Genomic DNA, 20606 nt, shown 5'->3' with positions numbered 1-20606 from the left:
TGAGAGAAAGACAGCACGTGTGGAGGAGGGGCAGAGAGAGAGGGAGAGAGAAAATCCCAAGCAGAGTCCATGCCTAGGATGGAGCCCAATGCGGGACTCCATTCCACAACCATGAGACCTTGACCTGAACTGCAATCAAGAGTCTGATGCTCATCTGACTGAGCCACCCAGGTGTCCTGAGCTCCCTTTTAAAAACCGATGTAGGAAAAGGTTTTGGGGTCATCCTCCTCACTGAGGCTCGTTTAGAACTGAAGAGTAGATGCCACTAAATTAGAAGCAGAGAAGGAGGTGACAATCAGATGAAGAATATTCATTCTGGTATTTATCAACCTGCTCGATTTCCAGTTATCCTTGTGCTAGAGTTCCATTTAACTCTGGTAGATTGCTCATCCTAGCCAGAGAGATATCTTGCTGGCTGTTCCTGGAGAGCCAAAGACATTTAAATACCATCTCCATAAACCCTCCTTCCAAGCTCCTAAAAAATTCCTTTTAAGATGTATGTATCACTCCTGGAGTCTTCCTCCAGAACCCACAACAAAACCCTGCTCTCTCACTTATGTACTATGAATCCCCATCTGTTAACCTTGAACTACAGAACACACTTCTTGGCTCCTCAATTAGATGTCTTTATTCTCATCATTTCCCAACTCCCTTTTGGTTTCTTTTTTAAAGGCACTGATCTTCCATGACTTTCATTTTGAATCTATGGAAAATTTCAATGAAGCAGCTCCTAAAGAGGGTTCGCCATCTTTTTTCTTTTGTTCTTTTAACATTTATTTTTTTAGGTAATCTCTATATCCCAGCTGGGGCTTGAACTCATGACCCTGAGATCAAGAGTCACATACTCCTCTGACCGAGCAAGTCAGGTGCCCCTCATCTTTGTTCTTTTAAAGAATATACTTTCAACAGTTCTTTTTATGTGCCAGGCAACCTCCTTACTATGCAACCTGCATCCTCAGCATTGGTTGGCAGGTGAGCTCAGCAGCACAGTTCTCTTGGACTCACCTTCCTTGGCATAGATGGAGAATGGATGGGCTCTTAGAAGATGCTAGAAACCACTGATAGAGATATTTGCCCAGCAGCCAGAGTTATTTATTGCCACAAGTAGAAAATCTTAGACACAAGGTGCAAGAGGGAGATTATCAAAATATTCTCCTGAGATAGTGGTTTCAACGTGCTACATATGAGATGTCACAGAAAACAAAGTCTTTGGAAGCAAGGACATGCCAAGCCTGCTTTTCTCAATACTCCAGAGTCCCTGTAATTAATCACACATTCCAGCATGAAACCAGTTGTATCTCTACTGTTCACCACAAACATGTGATACACTTTTTTTTCAAGAAGTGATTTTTCCTGATAAGTGACCTTTAAGTATCCATACTTAGCTTGGATCATTTTCTGAGGTGAATAATTTTGAACTGTAATCTAATGTTTTTGAGAAGCAGAGGTTTGGACACTTTCTTTCACTATCATTGTTATAAATATCCATTATTATATTATTTCTCAACATTGTACTGCTATAGTTTTTTCTGAGAGGTATAGGACCACTTATATTAGTATGAGTTAGCAGGATTTTATTTAAACTTCTGGGTTTTCCTTCCTTTTCTTACTGCAAAGCTGTTAGTTGTTAGACAATTTCTCTCTTTTTAAAGTTTTATTATGTCTTTCCTGTGATTGTAACATTTTCCTCTCCTTTTAAAGTTCTAATCTTTATTTCCTACTTCATTCGCAATGCCTAGAAGGATACCTATCATATAGAGGCATTCAATATATTCTTGATCAATGAAAAATAAATGATGAGGAGGACTACTTTTGGCAAAAATGGAGTAAGAGCAATTGAATTCATCTTCTACTCTCAACCAAAATAATTAGAAAAACTGTATGAAGTAACAGTTTTTAAGACAATGAAACATACAAAATGAATCCCACAGGGATGCCTGGGTGGCCCAGTCTGTTAAACATCTGACTCTTGATTTTGGCTCTGGTCATGGCCTCATGTTTATGAGATCAAGCCCCGTGTCTTGCTCCCTGCTGTGCAGCTCAGACTCTGCTTGGGATTCTTTCTCTCCTCTCTTTCTGCCTTCCCCTCTCAAAATAAATAAATAAACATTTAAAAATAAATAAATAAATCCTACAATGGCCCTAGCTCACTGCTTTGAGAGAGTTTCCAGGCAGAAACCTAGACAGAGCCTATGAACTTCCTGAGTTGAGGAACCATTGCTGAGAATCCAAGAAGACAAAATTGTTTATAGAGTTCATGAGACAGAGTAACAAAGAGGAGACAACTACCAAAGGTAGAGCCTTGAAGATCTGCAGAGGGTTCCCTCAAATACTTATCAGAGTCCTGATTGGTGCATATGTGTAAAGAAGTGGCCTTTACCTGAGGCAAAGAAACAACTCTCTAAGAGGAAAATGAAATAGGTTTAATAACCCACACATGGCCTGAGTAAGTGCCTGTTCCCAGCCACACTGGAAAAACTCATAGTCCACAGGTCATTGGGCAAAATACTTACAAAAATAATGTCCAATCAGTGGGGGTAATGAACAATTCATTCTAGGTTAAAAGTTCACTTGTCATGCTTGATAAATCTTAAGCATAAGAACTTAAGGATCAAACTTAAATTCCAGATAATTTAAAAATCATACCAAAGCAAAGGTTAAGAATATTTCTAGGTATATAAATAAATTTTAGGAATATAAACTTTAAAATAAAATTTATATATAATTTTTAGTAAATATAAATTCTGCTTACACCCAACAAGGTAAAATTCATAGTATCTGAAATCCAATTAAAACATGCTTGCAGGGGTGCCTGGGTGGCTCAGTTGGTTAAGTGTATGACTCTTGATTTTGGCTCAGGTCATGATCTCAGGGTTGTCAGATCCAGCCCTGCATTGGACTCTGCACTGAATGTGGAGCCCACTTAAGATTCTCTCTCCCCCCCCACTCTGCCCCTTCCCCACGTGCATGTACACACACCCTCTCTCTAAAAAAGTAAAAAAATTAAAAATTAAAAAAAACATACATACAAAGAAACAAGAAAATATGACTCACTAAGAAAGAGAAAAAAATTAGTCTAAAGAAACTGATCCGGAATTGACAGATTTTGGAAATAGACAAGGGCATTAAAACAGTTGTTATAACTCTATTCCACATATCAAAAAATAAAATAGAGACATAGAATTAATGCTCAGTCTGAAATACATACATATATATATATATATATGAAGACAGATGGAGAAGTACATTTGGTAACTATATTTGTATTTAGCTTAGGAAAGATTTTGGTTGGAGGTATAGATATGAGTCATCAGATGGGAAATACATACAGAATGAGAATAATGTATCACACACAGAAAAAATCAATAAGAATTATCTTGAGTGAATATGTGTGTTGTGGATGTGGATGTGTATCTGTATATGTATATGTGCATACAGTAGGGGAGTCTGTAAAGGAGGAGCAGATTCAGAGCAGACAGAGTAGCACACTGAGTTGAGGTGACAAGGCACATTTACTCAAAGACATTGAAGACTTAATTCCATCAGAGATATAACGGCTGGGAATGAAACTTATCTACCATTAACACAGAAATCGTAGCTTGCAAAGGGTTGAAATTGCATTAGAGAGCGAGCAGATCCCTCAAAGACATAGTATGGTGTAGGAAGTGAAGGAGCTGATGTTAGAACAAAGAGAAACACTTCTGTGTAAGAGACATGACAAAGAAGAAAATGCTTTAGAAATTGTTTGAAAGAAAAGATTCCTGACTGTTGGGAACAATATTGCTGAAAGCCCAATAATATATAGTCATTGAAAGAAATTTTTAAGGGTTAGATTAAGTGAGCAAATAAAATAAGGAAACAATACAAGACATCTGATTTTCTAATGCAGAAAGCAATTTTATGAAGATCATGACACAATATTTCTGGGGATTAAGACAGGCTTGTGAAGAGAAATGAATGTTTTATAAGGTTAAAAAGTTTTTTGCATTTATGAAAAGATCTATATTCGTATCTGTATTTGCTAACCAAAAGAAATTGAAAAGGGTTTTCACTTTTATGGAAAAAGGTGAAGAGTGAAGTAATGTTCAGTGTTTGTGTTGCAGCGAGTCATTGTAGAGGGAGCTCACACCCTGAGCAGCGAGAGTGACCTGGCCAGGCTCCTTCCTCAGGAAGCACACTCAGCCTCTCAGCATCAAGACATTATGGCTTCAAATTGTGCCTCTGAGTATCTGTGCAACCTAAGGTATCAGAATAGTCTAAGAGGGGTTATTTTTTGGATGTGGGAATATTAAAATTTTTTCACATGAAATTAATAGTAATTGCTTTTTTGCTTTATACCATTTGGCTTCCAAAAGTTTTCATAAGAATGCTCTAATTTTAATTTTTTTACGTTTATTTATTTTTGAGAAAGAGAGACAGAGTGTGAGCAGGTGAGGGGCAGAGAGAGAGGGAGACAGAATCTGAAGCAGGCTTCAGGCTTTGAGCTATCAGCACAGTGCCCGATGTGGGGGCTCAACCCCACAAGCCATGAGATCATGACCTGAGCCGAAGTCAGACACTTAAACAACTGACACCCAGGTGGCCCTCTAACTTTCAGATGGGAAGACACTTGTGTTTGTCAAGAATGTAAGACAGAGCTTCAGAGCTTTCTCTATCCCTAACTAGACCTTAATCTGACTTCTCAACAGCCTTATCTCATTTCTGCAGGGCATGAACTAAGCATATTACATCATTGTATCTGACCTTACTGTATGGAAGAAGTATACTGTCCAGAGAATTTATGGTTCTCACTAGAGGCTGGTATGAACCCCGTAACTGTGGGTTCCCTAAGAGTCACTATCAAGATATGAAAGACCACTGAAAGTATATTTTATTGGTGTGGGGCCCTGTCCACATAAACAGTTTGATTCTACAATGCAATACAAATTCCATGTATCCATATGACGTACAGTGAAGATTTAGAATAATGGGTAGAGAAAAAGCACTTATATATTATTTACCTCCAAATCAGTGAATGTGGACATTCTCCATAGTGTTTAAGCTCTGTCTTTTTCTGTTCAGATCCAAGAACTATCTCTCTACTGGCACATGAACTCTTCCTTGATAATTTCCTATCTTTCACTGTGACAGAAAGGAAAGGTAACAACAAAATTAACTTGACATGTCATGACTCTTAAAGAGTCTCTTTGTATTGATGTACTCTAGCTCTTGTTGCCTTTTCCGCTCCCTAAAACCACTAGCAAATGTTGGTTGAATCATCGCTCATGACTGAATGATCCACTGTGTTGCCGGAGTGTATTGGATTCCTGGACAAACAGCATGTGGGCATCAGAAAGAACGAGGGGTAAGGTTATGGTATGGGGCAGGGACAATCTCTGTCCAATAATCCCTGAGTGATGCTACACAGTGTCACATAGCTATATGGGTGTACAGATAGATCCATTTTCACACTGATTTGTCCCATTCTTTTCTTTTTTAAACTGATTTTTAAAAAGTTTTTATGTATTTATTTTGAGAGAGAGAGAGAGAGCACAGACAGGAGAGGGCAGAGAGAAGAAGAGAGAGAAAATCCCAAGCAGGCTCCACATTGTCAGCACAGAGCCCTGTGTGGGGCTCAAACTCATGAACCATGAGATGATGACCCGAGCCAAAATCAAGAGTTGGACACAACCAACTGAGTCATCCAGGTGCCCCTATCCCACTCTTTTCAATCTGGGGTGATTTTTAATCTTATAATTATGTATTAGGTGGGTGTATAATCTTTTCCATATAGTGTAAATATAATCCATACAGGACTATACTATTCACATAGTATTTCACATACAAAAAATAAATTACACTGAACACTTTGTAGCTTCTAATGAATAGTTTTAATTCTGTTGGAGAAGTACTTCTTTTACTTGATCACTCTAAATTTGTATTAATAACAGAGTGTTATCTAAGAAGAGCATGAGATTTGGCAAGGAGAGCCTGACTTAATTTTCAGTTTTATTTCTTACTATATGTGTAGGTAAACCAAGTGACTAAACTTTTTGGACTTCAATATCCTCATCTTGCCAACAGTAAAATAATACCAGATATTTTTGTGGTTTTAAAAGAATTGTTATAGGGGTGCCTGGGTGGTTCAGTCAGTCAGTTGAGCATCTTCCTCTTGATTTTGGCTCAGGTCATGATCCCAGGGTTGTGGGATCGAGCCCCACATCAGGCTCTGCACTGAAGCAGAGCCTGCTTAAGATTCTCTCTCACTCTGCCCCTTACCCCTGTTTGTGCACCCTCTCTCTCTTTCTAAAATTAATTTGAAAAATTAAAAACAAAAAAAAAACTACAAAACAAAAGAATTGTTATATCAGAAATTTGTGTTAAACTTGGCAAGTTTTATGGCAATGGTAGTGATATTAAAGACCATTTTTCCCCACATACATATCTCCCTTCCTACACTAGACAGCAGGGGTTGCAGGTTTTATATTAATTTATATACTTGTGTTTGATACAGATGTAATACAGGACAAAAATAGTTTTCAAAATATTTCATGATAAATTGCTCAATCCCCCCCCCCCCATATGGATCTTATGCTATTTTTCAGGAGGTGGAAGATTCCTAAGGAACACATTCTCATGACACTAAAAAATAGACCTTCTGCTCTGACAATCACACTCTCACAGAAATTCATGCATTTGACAAGTTGAAACCTCAACAACTTCTGTATTTCTATAACTTGTCTATGAAGGCAATCTCACTGTGGACTACTGCCCCTGATAGAGCCATCATTAACTCCCCAAGATTGTCTAAGAAGGATGCTCTTCCTATAAGCCTACTTATTCCATCATTGGTTCTTTCTTAGCCTTACTAAAGGATAAAGAGCTCAGAAAACTACAGATGCTTTATTAGATTCCCCATGTCTCCTGGGTTTTAGGTCTCCCAGGATAGAGAAAGCTATAGAACCAGGTTCCGAACCTCAGAGTGTTCAGAGGTTGGGACCTCGACCAAGAACATCCAGCCTATCTTGCAGGGCCTTGGAAGTCTGCAATTGCTGAACAAAGGAGGTAGTAAGCTTCTGATATCCCATACTGGACAGTAAGTGACTGCTGTGTTCTGAAGGCATGTCCTGTGAATCTCAGGTTTTAGATTAGGCATACTCCTGGTAGAGAAAAGGATATGCGACTTTTTTCTTGCCATATATGCTCATGTACAGCACCTGCCCCAGGGTCATGGCCTAAGAAGATCTATGGTAGCGATGGAGGCATGTCCAATACCTGTGAAATGATACTTGTCATTGATATGAATATCTGACTACCTGGCTGGACCATGCTCTTTCAAGCTAATGAAGAGTTCATTGAAGGGTGGTTTATGGCTCCTGAAACAGCCAATCTCTGTGAGGAAGAATTATTTCAGAATATGAAAGTTGGGTTAATTCCAAAACCCATTCCAAAATGGGTTTCTTCCAACAGAAGAAAAAGGCTTGGGGCTTTGTTGCCCCAGCTGTAGTCAGTCACAGATAAGATTCCTTTATAAGAGAGATCCCTAGATGTTTTTAGGTTCTATACCAAAGGCTTCTGTTTTGGTTCTTTATTTACTTTCAGCTTTCTGGTTAAAACTCTTTTGGAACAATTTAGTGCAGAAGGAGTTTGTCTCATTTCATCTAAAACAGAAAAGGAGTTGAGACACAAGTCTAGCTGTAGTGGGTGTGGAAGCCAGTTTCACAGGACAGTAAGAGCTCTAGCTCAGAAGGGTCTCTGATGGCAGCTTTTGCTTACTGGGTTTTATTGATATTTTTTTGTGGAAGGGGAGAGGCTTATCTATATATTTGGGGTAAATAAGAATTAAAGTGGTAAATAAAATGGAAATGCTAAAATATGACATAAATCAGAAGTCAAGGGTATGAGAAAGACATAGATGGTTTGGAAGAAGGAATGGAAAAAAAAGGAGAACATTTAAGAGAACCATCCTTCTTGGTAAATAACAAACCATGAGCCCCATTGGACTGCATGTGTCTGATAAAGTTCTGGCTAGCTCTGAGAAAAGGGTTACAGGTTTCTCAGATCAGTTGGCTCACTGTGGCCTCTCCTGCCATCGTCTGTGGGTATGTTCCTTGAGCGACAGCAGTATGTTAGCTTTGAGTGAGGTAAGCAGTGAGTATTAGAAAGGGAAATTATGTGAGTTATAATAGAAGATACTGGGTTTCTGGATGATTCTTGGAACAGAACTGAATGGCTGAAAGTGATAAAGGAGGCCTCAGCCAAAGACTATGAGGGCCATGCCATCTCTGCTTATCTTATGAACTGTGGTTGAGTTGGTATCTCAGCTGGTTTTCAAAATCAGCACATTTCTGTGTATTTATGGGATTGATTTTAATCTATTAGTACACATTCATTTAAAATGTGGTATCCTAGAGGTGCCTGGGTGACTCAGTTAGTTAAGGACCTGACTCTTGGTTTCAGCTCAGGTCATGATCTAAGGCCTGAATCAGGCTCCACGCTGACATTGCAGAGCCTGCTTGGGATTCTCTCTCTCATCTCTCTCTTCACCTCTCCCCTGCTTGCATGCTGTATCTCTCTATCTCTAAGATAAATAAATAAACTTTAAAAAATGTTGTATCCTCAGTAATTCTGAAAGAAAAGTGATAGAATGGGAACAAGAGAAGAAGATATGAATGGGGAAGGTCACTGCAGACCTGGGTTCAGAGAGGAAAGAGTTGGAAGGTTGACTAGCATCAGATGAAGCAGGCAACAATTCCCTCTGACCAAACCTGATCTTTCTTTCTTGGTTCCTTGGCATGTCACCAGTCTTTGTGAACAACCTGTTCTTTCAGTCATCATTTCCTTCAACTGCTGGACAACTTTGCCCTTCCTGTCATTTGATCCCATGCCTCTGTTTGAGTATTCTTGATCATGAAATTTGAACTTTCCTGGTGAAAAATCAGTTGAGCCTCTGTTCCTGTATGGCTTCTTCTGTCAGGAGACCCTTAAATCTACTATAAAATCTTTCTTTATTCTCACCTTGCTAGCCTTCACCACTGTTGGGCAATTGTTTTTTCATTCTTATTTTCTGTTCTCCATATCTTTTTTAAATAGTATCTCTTCCAGATTTCTCCTTTTTTTCCCACATGAGCTTTGGCATTAACTCGAATAATTATTGCTTTTTATTTTATTGCAAAGATCTGGATCAAATGTGAATCTTTTGAAAATCTTCCATATATCCCTTAATATTTTTCTGACTACTTTTTGCCTCAGTGGAAGAAGCAGAACACCTATATAATAACTGATTGAATTATCTTTTGTAATCATGGGGACTTAATCCCCAGAATTGTTCACTTTCTTGCTTCAAATTCTTCTTTACTACCAAACTCCTCTGACATAAACTGCCATTTTCATCTCTTATGTTCCAAAGAACATTTCCCAATACATTTTGCTCCTTCCAGTTACTGTTTTCCTTTCCTTTAGTGCCTACCTTCTTAACAGTTGTTCATAACTGGTATTCTCAGCTATTTTATACCCAGTGCCTTTCAATCTGGAATCAGACTTCACCCTCATCAATTCCTTGAAATTGTACTGGACACTAATGAAAGTCTAATATTTTTCACTAGATGCTAGTGAAGGTCTAACATTTTTTAATGTTTATTTTTATTATTTTTAAGAGAAAGTAAGTGAGGTAGGGGCAGAGAGAGGGGACAGAGGATCCGAAGCAGGCTGTACACTGACAGGCTGAAAGCAGTGAGCCTGATGTGGGGCTCAAACTCACGAACCACGAGATCATGACCTGAGCCGAAGTTGGACACTCAACCGAGCCACCTAGGTGTCCCAAAGTCTAATAATTTTATTCTACATCCTACTCTCAACAAAGCAACTTGGAAGTGGCAATAAATCATGATCATGATCATCATCACCACCACCACCACCAAACTGGAAATAATAAAAAAAAATAGCATTGAAAAAATGACTCAGAACTGTGAAAATTGTAGTAGGTGGACAGGACTGTAATGAAATCAAGGCAAATTAATGAGAAGAAAGCTTGAAGAAGGGATTGCTCACTAGTGGCAAATGAAACAGTGTGTTAAAAACATGGGTTTTTTAAGCAAGAGAATTTGAGTTTGAATCTCTAATTGGTTGGATACTAGCTTAGACAAATTATTCAAACCACTCATGCCATAGTGTCCTAAAGTGTGAAGTGGACCATACTAGCTGTCATTCTGTTGGGTTCTTATTGCAATTGAATGGTATTTTGTGACCATTAAATTATAGATAAGTGGCTAACACAGGATATAACTCATGGTAAATACTCAAAATTAGTTGAACAGTATAAATAATGTGGGGACTAAAATGTGTTATTTGAGGGCTGTCACTGTGATTAAATAAACTACATGTTGGAGATACAGTTAGGGAAGAGATTTAATACCAGAACTTCTCTTCTTAGGTCTTTCTTTTTTAAAACTAATAGAATAACTTATAGTAAACTAAACTGAAATATACAGCTTGATATGTATGTATTTTTGCTTTGAGGTCCAGGTCCATGATTGGATGTTAGTCTTTTGTATCTAGAAGAGAAGTAGCTATGAGCTAGTTCCATTCCAACCTATATGGACAGAGAATTTGGAGTGATGAAATGCTTCTACCAAGGTCCCAGTTGGTTCATGGCATAGCTGAGACTACAGTTCAGTTCAGGCTGGAACCTCATGCTTCGTCCACTTTTCTTTCCCTTGTACTATACAGGTTTGAGATAGTCTGCCAGATTTATTTCCTTAGTGGTTCCATAGACATGCCATGAACTAATATAGTTTAAAACAATTGTTTTAACTTTCTCTGAAAAAGAAATCTCCTCCTCTATTCCTTATGTTGATTAGTGGCATCACATTTTTCTAGACAGTGTTTCTCAAAATGTCCTATTGCCTTTCATTTTGCCTCATATAACCTATCACCTGGAATTCTCTGTTTTATTTATTTATTTTTAAACACATTTTTTCAAGGTGCCTGGGTCACTCAGTTGTTTGAGAGTCTGACTCTTGATTTCGGCTCAGGTCATGATCTCACAGTTCATGGAATGGAACCCTAAGTTGGACTCTGTGCTAACGGCATGAAGCCTGCTTGGGATTCTCTCTCTCTCTCTCTCTCTCTCTCTCTCTCTCTCTCTCTCTTTCTGCCTCTCTCCTGCTCTTACTCACTTTATCTTTCTCAAAATAAACAAATAAACATTTAAAAGCCCCACACTTCTTCTCTATCCCCTTTTTTCACTGTTGAAACTATGTTCCTAGTTCTACTTTGGTTTGTTGGAAAAGTTTCCTACAGTAAATCAGGTAAATCCTCCACCTCATCAATCTATCTTTCTGCCTTTCAAACCATATTTACTCAACAAAAATATATTATGTTAGATGTTGAATATATACTCATAGCCATCATGAAACTTAAGAAAGATTGGTGAAAAATATTACAAACTATTCATTAGGAATTGTATCGGTGTGCTATTGGGAAGTAGAGAATAAAAAATAAGCATATTGTCCATCAGCAAAGACCTCTCTGAAAGGGTAAATCTTAAATTTTGATCCCATTATGTTCTCCTTAAAACTGTGGTAAAATATTAGAGATTCAGTAAGTATTGTTGAATAAGAAATCAATTCTCAGTATAAGAGACCTAAACCTAAAGTCTTTAGCTTCACTTTTAAAACTTTGAATCTTCAAGACACAATTTATTTGTCCGGTCATATTTCTCATGTCTCTAAGCCTTTGATACACTACATAACTTGATTTTTATAGTGGCTTACAGTCCTTGTTTTAGATTTTTACTTGTCTCGGTTCTTTTTTTCCAATGACAGTCTCTTGAAAGCCAAAGGCTTTCTGATAAACACATCTACTGACAACACTTCAATGAATCTTTGTATCATCCCCTAGTTAAAGTAATGTCTCTTTCACATTATACACACGTGACTGCATGTCTCCCATCATTCTTATCTTGATCTGCTTTGAAAGGATGCTTACTTGTGTCTATGTCCCATGATCCTCACAAGGGTAGGAGATCCTTGAAATAGAGGATATGTATAGTTTATATTTAATTCCTTCTTTAGCATAGTATTAACCACAGAATGAACTTAAAGAAATATTGATTAATTTATTTAAATCTTGCATGTGTCTGCAACTCATTTTTTATTATTGTGGTTATTTCATTACCTATGAGATGCCTTTCTCTTTTCTCCAGTAATGGTATGCAAGTTTGAGCAGAAAAAGAAAAAAAAAGAAGGGAATGAAAAGACAAATATTTGAACACAAGCTGGAAGGAATAAATTGGAGAAAAAGGCAGTGGAGACTAGAAAGAATGAAGGGAGGAACGTAACATATGTGGAAGATAGGACACATGGTCTGCTGAGTTAGAATGATGTTATATGAGTCCTTGCTTTGCACAGTGCTGTATTAATACTGTGCATGTTGGAAGAACATGTTTTCAATATGCACAGTATTAAGTTAATACAGCACTACGCAAAGCAAGGACTCCTTAGACTTCTATTTCTCTTTCTCTCCAAGTTATTTTCACTTGGTGATGAAAAGCTAAAGTCTTTAAATTACAGAAACAATGGTTGTTACAGATTTGAATTCTCAAAAGGTCATACCAATATTCTGGACACTTTGTTACTGGAGTGTGCAATTAATCACTAGAAAGAAACTGTGATTAACACTGGAAATGACCAGTCATATAAGAAGGAAAACCATGATGTGCAAGAGCATATAAGAGACTTTCATGTATGATGCTAAGTCAATAAGTACAATGTATCTGCCATAGTGTCTAGACAAAATTATAAACCTATAAAATGTTTATTATCATTACTGTTGTTGTTGTTCTTATAGTTATAGTTAAAACCATTAGAATTACCAGTAGCATCAGTTCTATAAGATCATGGTAACTTTCATGTCAATGAAGCCTATCTGGCTTGTCATCTTTGAACCATTACTTACTACCAATCCTTTCTTAAAGCAATAACTGTATTGCAATGCCAAGATTCATACTCAAACCAGATGAAATAACTATGATTTTTCACTCTGTCTCTCTCTTTTTCCATTCCAGTCCAGTGTCAGAGGACAGAGTAAAAGATGACAATCTCTTCAAACCACACCAACCTTAGAGATATTTGGTATACCATGACTGGGATCCCAGGACTGGAATATGCACACATATGGATCTCCATTCCCATCTGTTTCATGTACATAGTTTCTGTTTTAGGCAACACCTTCTTATTATTCCTGATCTTCACTGAACGCAGTCTTCATGAACCCATGTACCTTTTCTTGTCCATGTTAGCCCTGGCAGATATCTTTCTCTCCACAGTCACCACACCAAAGATGCTAGCAATCTTCTGGTTCCAAGATGGGGGTATTTCTTTTGGTTGCTGTGTGTCCCAAATGTTTTTTCTCCACTTCATCTTTGTGGCAGAGTCTGCCATATTGCTGGTCATGGCATTTGACCGCTATGTAGCCATCTGCCATCCACTAAGATATACCACAATTCTAACCCCCTCAGTCATTGGAAAAATGGGCATTGCATCTGTGATCAGGAGTTTCTTCATCTGCTTCCCCTTGGTTTTTCTGGTTTATCGGCTTGCTTACTGTGGGAGGAATATTATTCATCACTCATATTGTGAACATATGGGCATTGCCAGGCTAGCCTGTGATAGCATCAAAATCAACATCTACTATGGGGTGATTGTGGCCCTATTTTCTACATGCCTGGATGTGGTGCTTATCATTGTCTCCTATGCCCTTATACTCTGTACTGTTTTTAGAATTCCTTCCCAAGATGCCCGACTCAAGACTCTGGGTACTTGTGGCTCCCATGTCTGTGTTATCCTGCTGTTCTATACTCCAGCCTTTTTTTCATTCTTTGCTCACTGATTTGGGGGCCACCATATACCACTCCATGTACATATCCTCCTTGCCAATCTTTATGTGGTGGTACCACCCACTCTCAATCCCATCATTTATGGAGTTAAGACCAAGAAAGTTCAGGAGAAGTTTGTCCATGTCTTTTCTGTGAGCAATAAATTCTGCTGATGTAGACTATCCAGCTCAATTTTTCATTTTTCTATGTAACTAATTGAAGAGTACTTAAAATTATATCAGACATCTTATATCATGCCAGCATTAGGGTAGAATGATAACAGTAAATTTTTGAGATAATTTTACATCATAATTAATTAATTAATTAATTGCTGCTTTTGTTCAGGACAGTATCAGACCAAGGGCATTTGAGATTCTGTGTAAATGTGAGTTCAGTTACAACAGACTTAAAACACAATAACTCAATAGTTATCTTCAATTTCATATTGATATAGAAAAACAGGAAAAGTAAAAACACAACCCACCCACTAAAAAAATAGAAAAAACAAATTGCTAAATCAACTTAACAGGTTTTCAGCCTATTTTCCCATATTATCTTTGTATTTCAGAGAAAATAATATTTATATATTTAGCATTGTGATCTATCAGTTGAGTAGTTGGGCTCTAGGTTCAAGATTTGAATTTTAGATGTCTCATCTTTATAAAGAGTATTTACCCTTTCTGGGCTTCTTTAGCTTTATATTGAGCTTAAAATATTTCATATTTTATAAGGTTGTTGAAAGTATTAAATAAGATGATTTACACAAAGCTTCTAAACTGTGCATAACACACATTGAAATATATCCCATATGTATGTATATATATATATATATATATATTTATATATATATGAAATACCACAAAAATTCCTTTTGAAAACTATACATTTTTATTTTCTTCCACTAGAGCCTACTGTCATTAAATGCTTCTGTTAAAAAGTACCAGTAGAACATGGTAAGGAAGAAGGAGGTTTGACTGCAGAGGAAGTTCTTTTTAGAAACAAAAAAGGAGTAGCAGAACCCCTTCCAGCATGAGATGGGGGAGAGACACAGGTAGGAATGGAGAAAAAGGAAGATAAAGTCCAAGTTTCAGCTTCACATTCTCGGTATTCATTCAAAGTATCAGGGCATACAAAATAAAAAGATAGAAACCCAATGAATTTAGAGACGAAAGTGAAAAGCAGTGGAAGAGGAATACCTTATTTCCTACTTAAGTATCTGACGGAGATTTCTTAACAAATTGTCTCATGCCACATGGGAGAACAGCATTAGAGTGAAAATGACCATGTGGCATGTTCAGTCAGTGAACTGGTTTCCTCTCGTTCCACAGGAGCGACAGATGAATGTAGGAGTTCTTTACGGCACTGTGGGGAACACAAAGATCATGGTGAATGCTGACTCATGAAGTTGAAAAGGGAGAGGCTTTGGCTAAGGGAAAAGTGGCTCCATAGCCAAGAGCCATAGACACAAATGTTAGAGTCAGCAAAGTAAGAGAAAATGGGTCAGGTTTCAAGGCTTATTGATTAGATCCAACATTTCAGATGCCTCGCTAAGTGGGATCCAAGAGACAATAATCAAATTTCAGCAAAGGCTGCGGAAAGGATAGAGGCCTACACAGAGTGAGGAGGTAGGATAAGGTTCATTTAACAAGGCTCAGCTAAGTACACAGACATAGACCAGGGGCCCATCCAGTTCTCACATCCAGTCCCTCAGTGTTGTCTGGATTGTTGACTTCCCCTTGAAAACAGATGATAAAGGAATTGTGTGGGAGAATATCAATTTCAAATTGACAGAAAAGTTACTGACAGATTACATGATGCCACAGAAAGCATATTTCTTAAACTCAAAAACTTTAATTGACCTGTAAGTGGGAAGTTGAAGTTTCAGATAACCATTGGACTTTTTGAGTATAAAGTACAAAGCCTATTGCATAAGATTTTGTGTATCAAAACTGGCTGAGAAAAGAACAGCCTATTAAATAATTGTTTCAACTGGTAAATTGTTTGAAAACCTAAATTTACATTGATGTACTATTTAAAATTGTTAACCCATGTCATGAACATGACCACCAACAAAAACAAGTTGAACAATGGAGATATAAGTGTGATGTCAAGAGGAGCCAAGATGGTGGAACAGCATGGAAGTTTTTTGTGTGTCTTGCATCCATGAAATAAAGCCAGACCAACACTAAACCATCCTACACACCTAGAAAACTGATTGGAAGATTAACACAACAATCTGCACAACCTGAACCACAGAATTCAGCAGGTATATGGCAGGGAGAGGTGAACTTTGGGAGTGAGACACTGGCGGCGGGCAGGGAGCTGCTTTTGCAGGCAGAGAGAGGACAGAGACTGGGGGAAGGGGGCAGAAGACGGGAAAAGCACCCCTCCCAAAAGCAGCTGGAGAGAAAGCAGAAAATTGGAAACAGCCACAAGGACTAAACTAAAAAGGGAGAAAGGAGAAAGGAGAGGGTTTAAATTCCATTCAGACTGTAAACAGGGGGCAGGCAGAGTCTGAAACCCTGCAGCTCGATATCTGGTGGTGCTCTGGTGAGAAGGGTGGAACCCCAGGAGCAGAGTGGGGTCCAGGAGGTTCTCGGGCCACACGGGGAAAAGCAGTTCCACTGCTGGAAGGACATTTGGTGGAGACTGTTGAAGCCACTTGGTCCCAGCAGACCACAGAAAATGGCCACATTCACTGGTGCTGGAACAAGGTGGTTAAAGGTGAAGACTGGTGCCAGATGTGTGTTGTGATTTTTCCATAATCCCTGAAAATCTGCTAGTATGCTATCTTGTGAACTTTTTCTGGGGTGGGCTGCCACCTGGCTGCAGTCTTGGGCACGAGCAGCAGCAGGGTCCAGCAAGCATTCCCGGGTGTAGCCGACATTCAGCCATTGCTCATTCAGCCATTGCTCAGTGAGACCCTGCAGAATGGGTCAAAGCCACAGTCCCTCAGAAGTAAGGGGCCAGGGAAAGCAGCCACATCTGAGACAAAACTGGGGAAAGAGGTGCTGCCTGGGGCTTGGTCATGGACAGTGAAGAAGTGGAGTGGACGAAAGCTGAAGACAGAGGACAGTGTGCAATTGCTGAACTGGGAGAACTGAGTTCCGATACTAGAGACAGGATAGCTGGGTGACACCATTTTCAACACTCCCGGGCATGCGCATATGCACCTACAAGCACCGCAACAATCCACCCCAGTAGGCTAGCAGCACCATCTACTGGAGAACAGCTGTTACACTGAGCCCCGCCCAACTGAGCCAACCTTGCTCTTGAAGACCACAAGTCTCACCGCCTACTTCGTTTATGAACTATAAAGCGCTACATAGTCTGACTTCTAGGAGAAAACAGTAATTTCAGTTGTATTTCAATCTCTTAGCAGGTCCATCTGTTCAATTTTCTATCTTTTTTTCCCCTTTTACACAACTTTTCTCTTTCTTGAATACAGAATGAGAAAAGTACATTTTTATTTTTAATTTTTATTAAAAATATTTTTTTAATTTTTTCTACTATATTCTTTACTTTTGTGTAATTTTTTTTTCAAATTCTATTTTACTCCCATCATCTCATTTCAGTCTAATTCAGTGTATTCATTTTTTCAAATTCTCAAATGATTTCATCCCCCCCCCCTTTTTTTCCTCTACTCTGTCAAACCATTCTCAACATGCAGACCAAAACACACCTAGGATCTAGCATCATTTATTAGATTTGTGTGTGTGTGTGTGTGTGTGTGATTTTAATTTTTTAATTTTAATATTTTTTTAATTTTAATTTTTTAACTTTAATTTTTCTACCTCATTAATTCCTTTTCTCCCTTCAAAATGACAAAACGAAGGAATTCAACCCAAAAGGAAGAGCACGAAGAAATGAGAGCCAGGGATTTAACCAACACAGGTACATGCAAGATGTCTGAACCAGAATTTAGAATAACAAAAATAAGAATACAAGCTGGAGTTGAAAATAGATTAGAATCCCTTTCTGCAGAGATAAAAGAAGTAAAAAATAGCCAGAATGAAATTAAAAATGCTGTACCTGAGCTGCAATTATGGATGGATGCAGCAGCAGCAAGGATGCATGAGGCAGAACAGAGAATCAGAGATATAGAGGACAACCTTATAGAGAATAATGAAGGAGAAAAAAAGAGGGAGATTGAGGCAAAAGAGCACGATTTAAGAATTAGAGAAATCAGTGACTCATTCAAAAGGAACAACATCAGAATCATAGGGGTCCCAGAAGAGGAAGAGAGAGAAATAGGGGTAGAAGGGTTATGTGAGCAAATCATAGCAGAAAACTTTCCTAACCTGGGGAAAGACACAGACATCAAAATCCAGGAAGCACAGAGGACCCCCCCCCCCATGAGACTCAACAAAAACCGATCATCAACAAGGCATATCATAGTCAAATTCACAAAATACTCAGGCAAGGAGAGAATCATAAAAGCAACAAGGGGGAAAAAAAGTCCTTAACCTACAAGGGAAGACAGATCAGGTTTACAGCAGACCTATCCACAGAAACTTGGCAGGCCAGGAAGGAGTTGCAGGATATATTCAATGTGCTGAATCAGAAAAATATGCAGCCAAGAATTCTTTATCCAGCAAGGCTGTCATTCAAAAGAGGAAGAGAGATAAAATGTTTCCCAGACAAACAAAAATTAAAGGAGTTTGTGACCACTAAACCAGCCCTGCAAGAAAATTTAAGGGGGACTCTCTGAGGGGAGAAAGATGAAAATGTTTAAAAAAATGAATAAATAAAGACCAAGAGCAACAAAGATTAGGAAGGACGAGAGAAAACCACCAGAAACTACAACCCACAAGCATCATAAAGGCAATAAATCCATATCTTTCAGTACTCACTCTAAATGTCAATGGTCTCAATGCTCCAATCAAAAGACATAGGGTAACAGAATAGATAAGAAAACAAGACCCATCTATATGCTGTTTACAAGAGACCCACTTTAGACCTAAAGACAGCTACAGATTGAAAATAAGGGGATGTAGAACCATCTATCAAGATAATTGTCAACAAAAGAAAGATGTAGTAGCCATACTTCTATCAGACAATCTAGAATTTAAAATAAAGACTGTATCAAGAGATGCAGAAGCGCATTATATCATAATCAAGGGGTCTATCCACCAAGAAGACCTAACAATTGTAAACATTTATGTGCCCAATGTGGAAGCACCCAAATATACAAATCAATTAATCACAAACATAAAAAAACTCATTGATAATAATACCATAATAGTAGGAGTCTTCAACACCCCACTCACAGCAATGGACAGATCATCAAACCAAAAAAACAACAAGAAAACAATGGCTTTGAATGACACACTGGACCAGATGGACTTAACAGGTATATTCAGAACATTTCATCCTAAAGCAGCAGAATATACATTCTTCTCCAGTGCACATTGAACATTCTCCAGAATAGAACATATACTGGGACACAAATCAGCCCTAAGTAAGTACAAAAAGATCGAGATCATACCATGCATATTTTCAGACCACAGCGCTATGAAACTCAAAATCAACCACAAGAAAAATTTGGAAAGGTAACAAATACTTGGAGACTAAAGAACATCTTACTAAAGAATGAATGGGCTAACCAAGCAGTGAAAGAGGAAATCAAAAAGTATATGGAAGTCACTGAAAATGATAACGCCACAACCCAAAACCTCTGGGACGCAGCAAAGGCAGTCATAACAGGAAAGTATATAGCAATCCAGGCCTTCCTAAAGAAGGAAGAAAGATCTCAGATATACCACCTAAACTTATGCCTTAAGGAGCTGGAAAAAAAATGGCAAATAAAACCCAAAACCAGCAGAAGACAGGAAATAATAAAGATTAGAGCAGAAATTAATGCTATGGAAACCAAAAAAACAGTAGAACAGATTAATGAAACCAGAATCTGGTTCTTTGAAAGAATTAACAGAATTGATAAACCACTAGCCAGTTTGATCAAGAAGAAAAAGGAAAGGACCCAAATAAATAATATCAGGAATGAAAGACGAGAGATCACAACCAACACAGCAGAAATAAAAACAATAATAAGAGAATATTATGAGCAATCATATGCCATCAAAATGGGAAATCTGGAAGAAATGGAGAAATTCCTAGAAACATATACATTACCAAAATGGAAACAGGAAGAAATAGAAAATTTGAACAGACGCATAACCAGTAAGGAAATCAAATTAGTAATCAAAAATCTGCCAAAAAAATAAGAGTCCAGGGCCAGATGGCTTTCCAGGGGAATTCTACCAAACATTTAAGGAAGAGTTAACACCTATTCTCTTGAAACTGTTCCAAAAAATAGAAACGGAAGGAAGACTTCCAAACTCTTTCTATGAGGCCAGCATTACCTGGATTCCAAAACCAGACAGAGACCCCACTAAAAAGGAGAACAATAGACCAATTTCCCTGATGAACATGGATGCAAAAATCCTTAACAAGATATTAGCCAACTGGCTCCAACAATACATTAAAAAAATTATTCACCACGACCAAGTGGGATTTATACCTGGGATGCAGGGCTGGTTCAATATCTGCAAAACAATTAACGTGATTCATCACATCAATAAAAGAAAGGACAAGAACCATATGATCCTCTAAATAGACGCAGAGAAAGCATTTGACAAAATACAGCATCCTTTCTTCATAAAAACCCTCAAGAAAGTAGGGATAGAAGGAGCATACCTCGAGATGATAAAAGCCATAAACGACTGACCCAATGATAATATCATCAATGGAG

The 20606-nt window shown here is 38.1% G+C and overlaps 1 protein-coding gene across 1 annotated transcript; it reads left to right on the top strand.

The window, feature by feature from the left end:
• The first annotated feature begins 13069 nt into the window (after positions 1-13069).
• Positions 13070-14039, top strand: LOC125936910 (olfactory receptor 52Z1P-like). Its single transcript, XM_049651323.1, is given in 1 exon segment — positions 13070-14039. A coding segment is annotated over 1 exon segment (957 nt). The 5' UTR covers positions 13070-13071; the 3' UTR covers positions 14029-14039.
• The last annotated feature ends 6567 nt before the right edge of the window (positions 14040-20606 follow it).

This window comes from Panthera uncia, chromosome D1 (genome assembly GCF_023721935.1).
Source record: "Panthera uncia isolate 11264 chromosome D1, Puncia_PCG_1.0, whole genome shotgun sequence".
Taxonomy (NCBI): domain Eukaryota; kingdom Metazoa; phylum Chordata; class Mammalia; order Carnivora; family Felidae; genus Panthera; species Panthera uncia.
The sequence above is the reverse complement of the archived record's forward strand: the minus strand, read 5'-3'. Positions and strand labels throughout refer to the sequence as shown.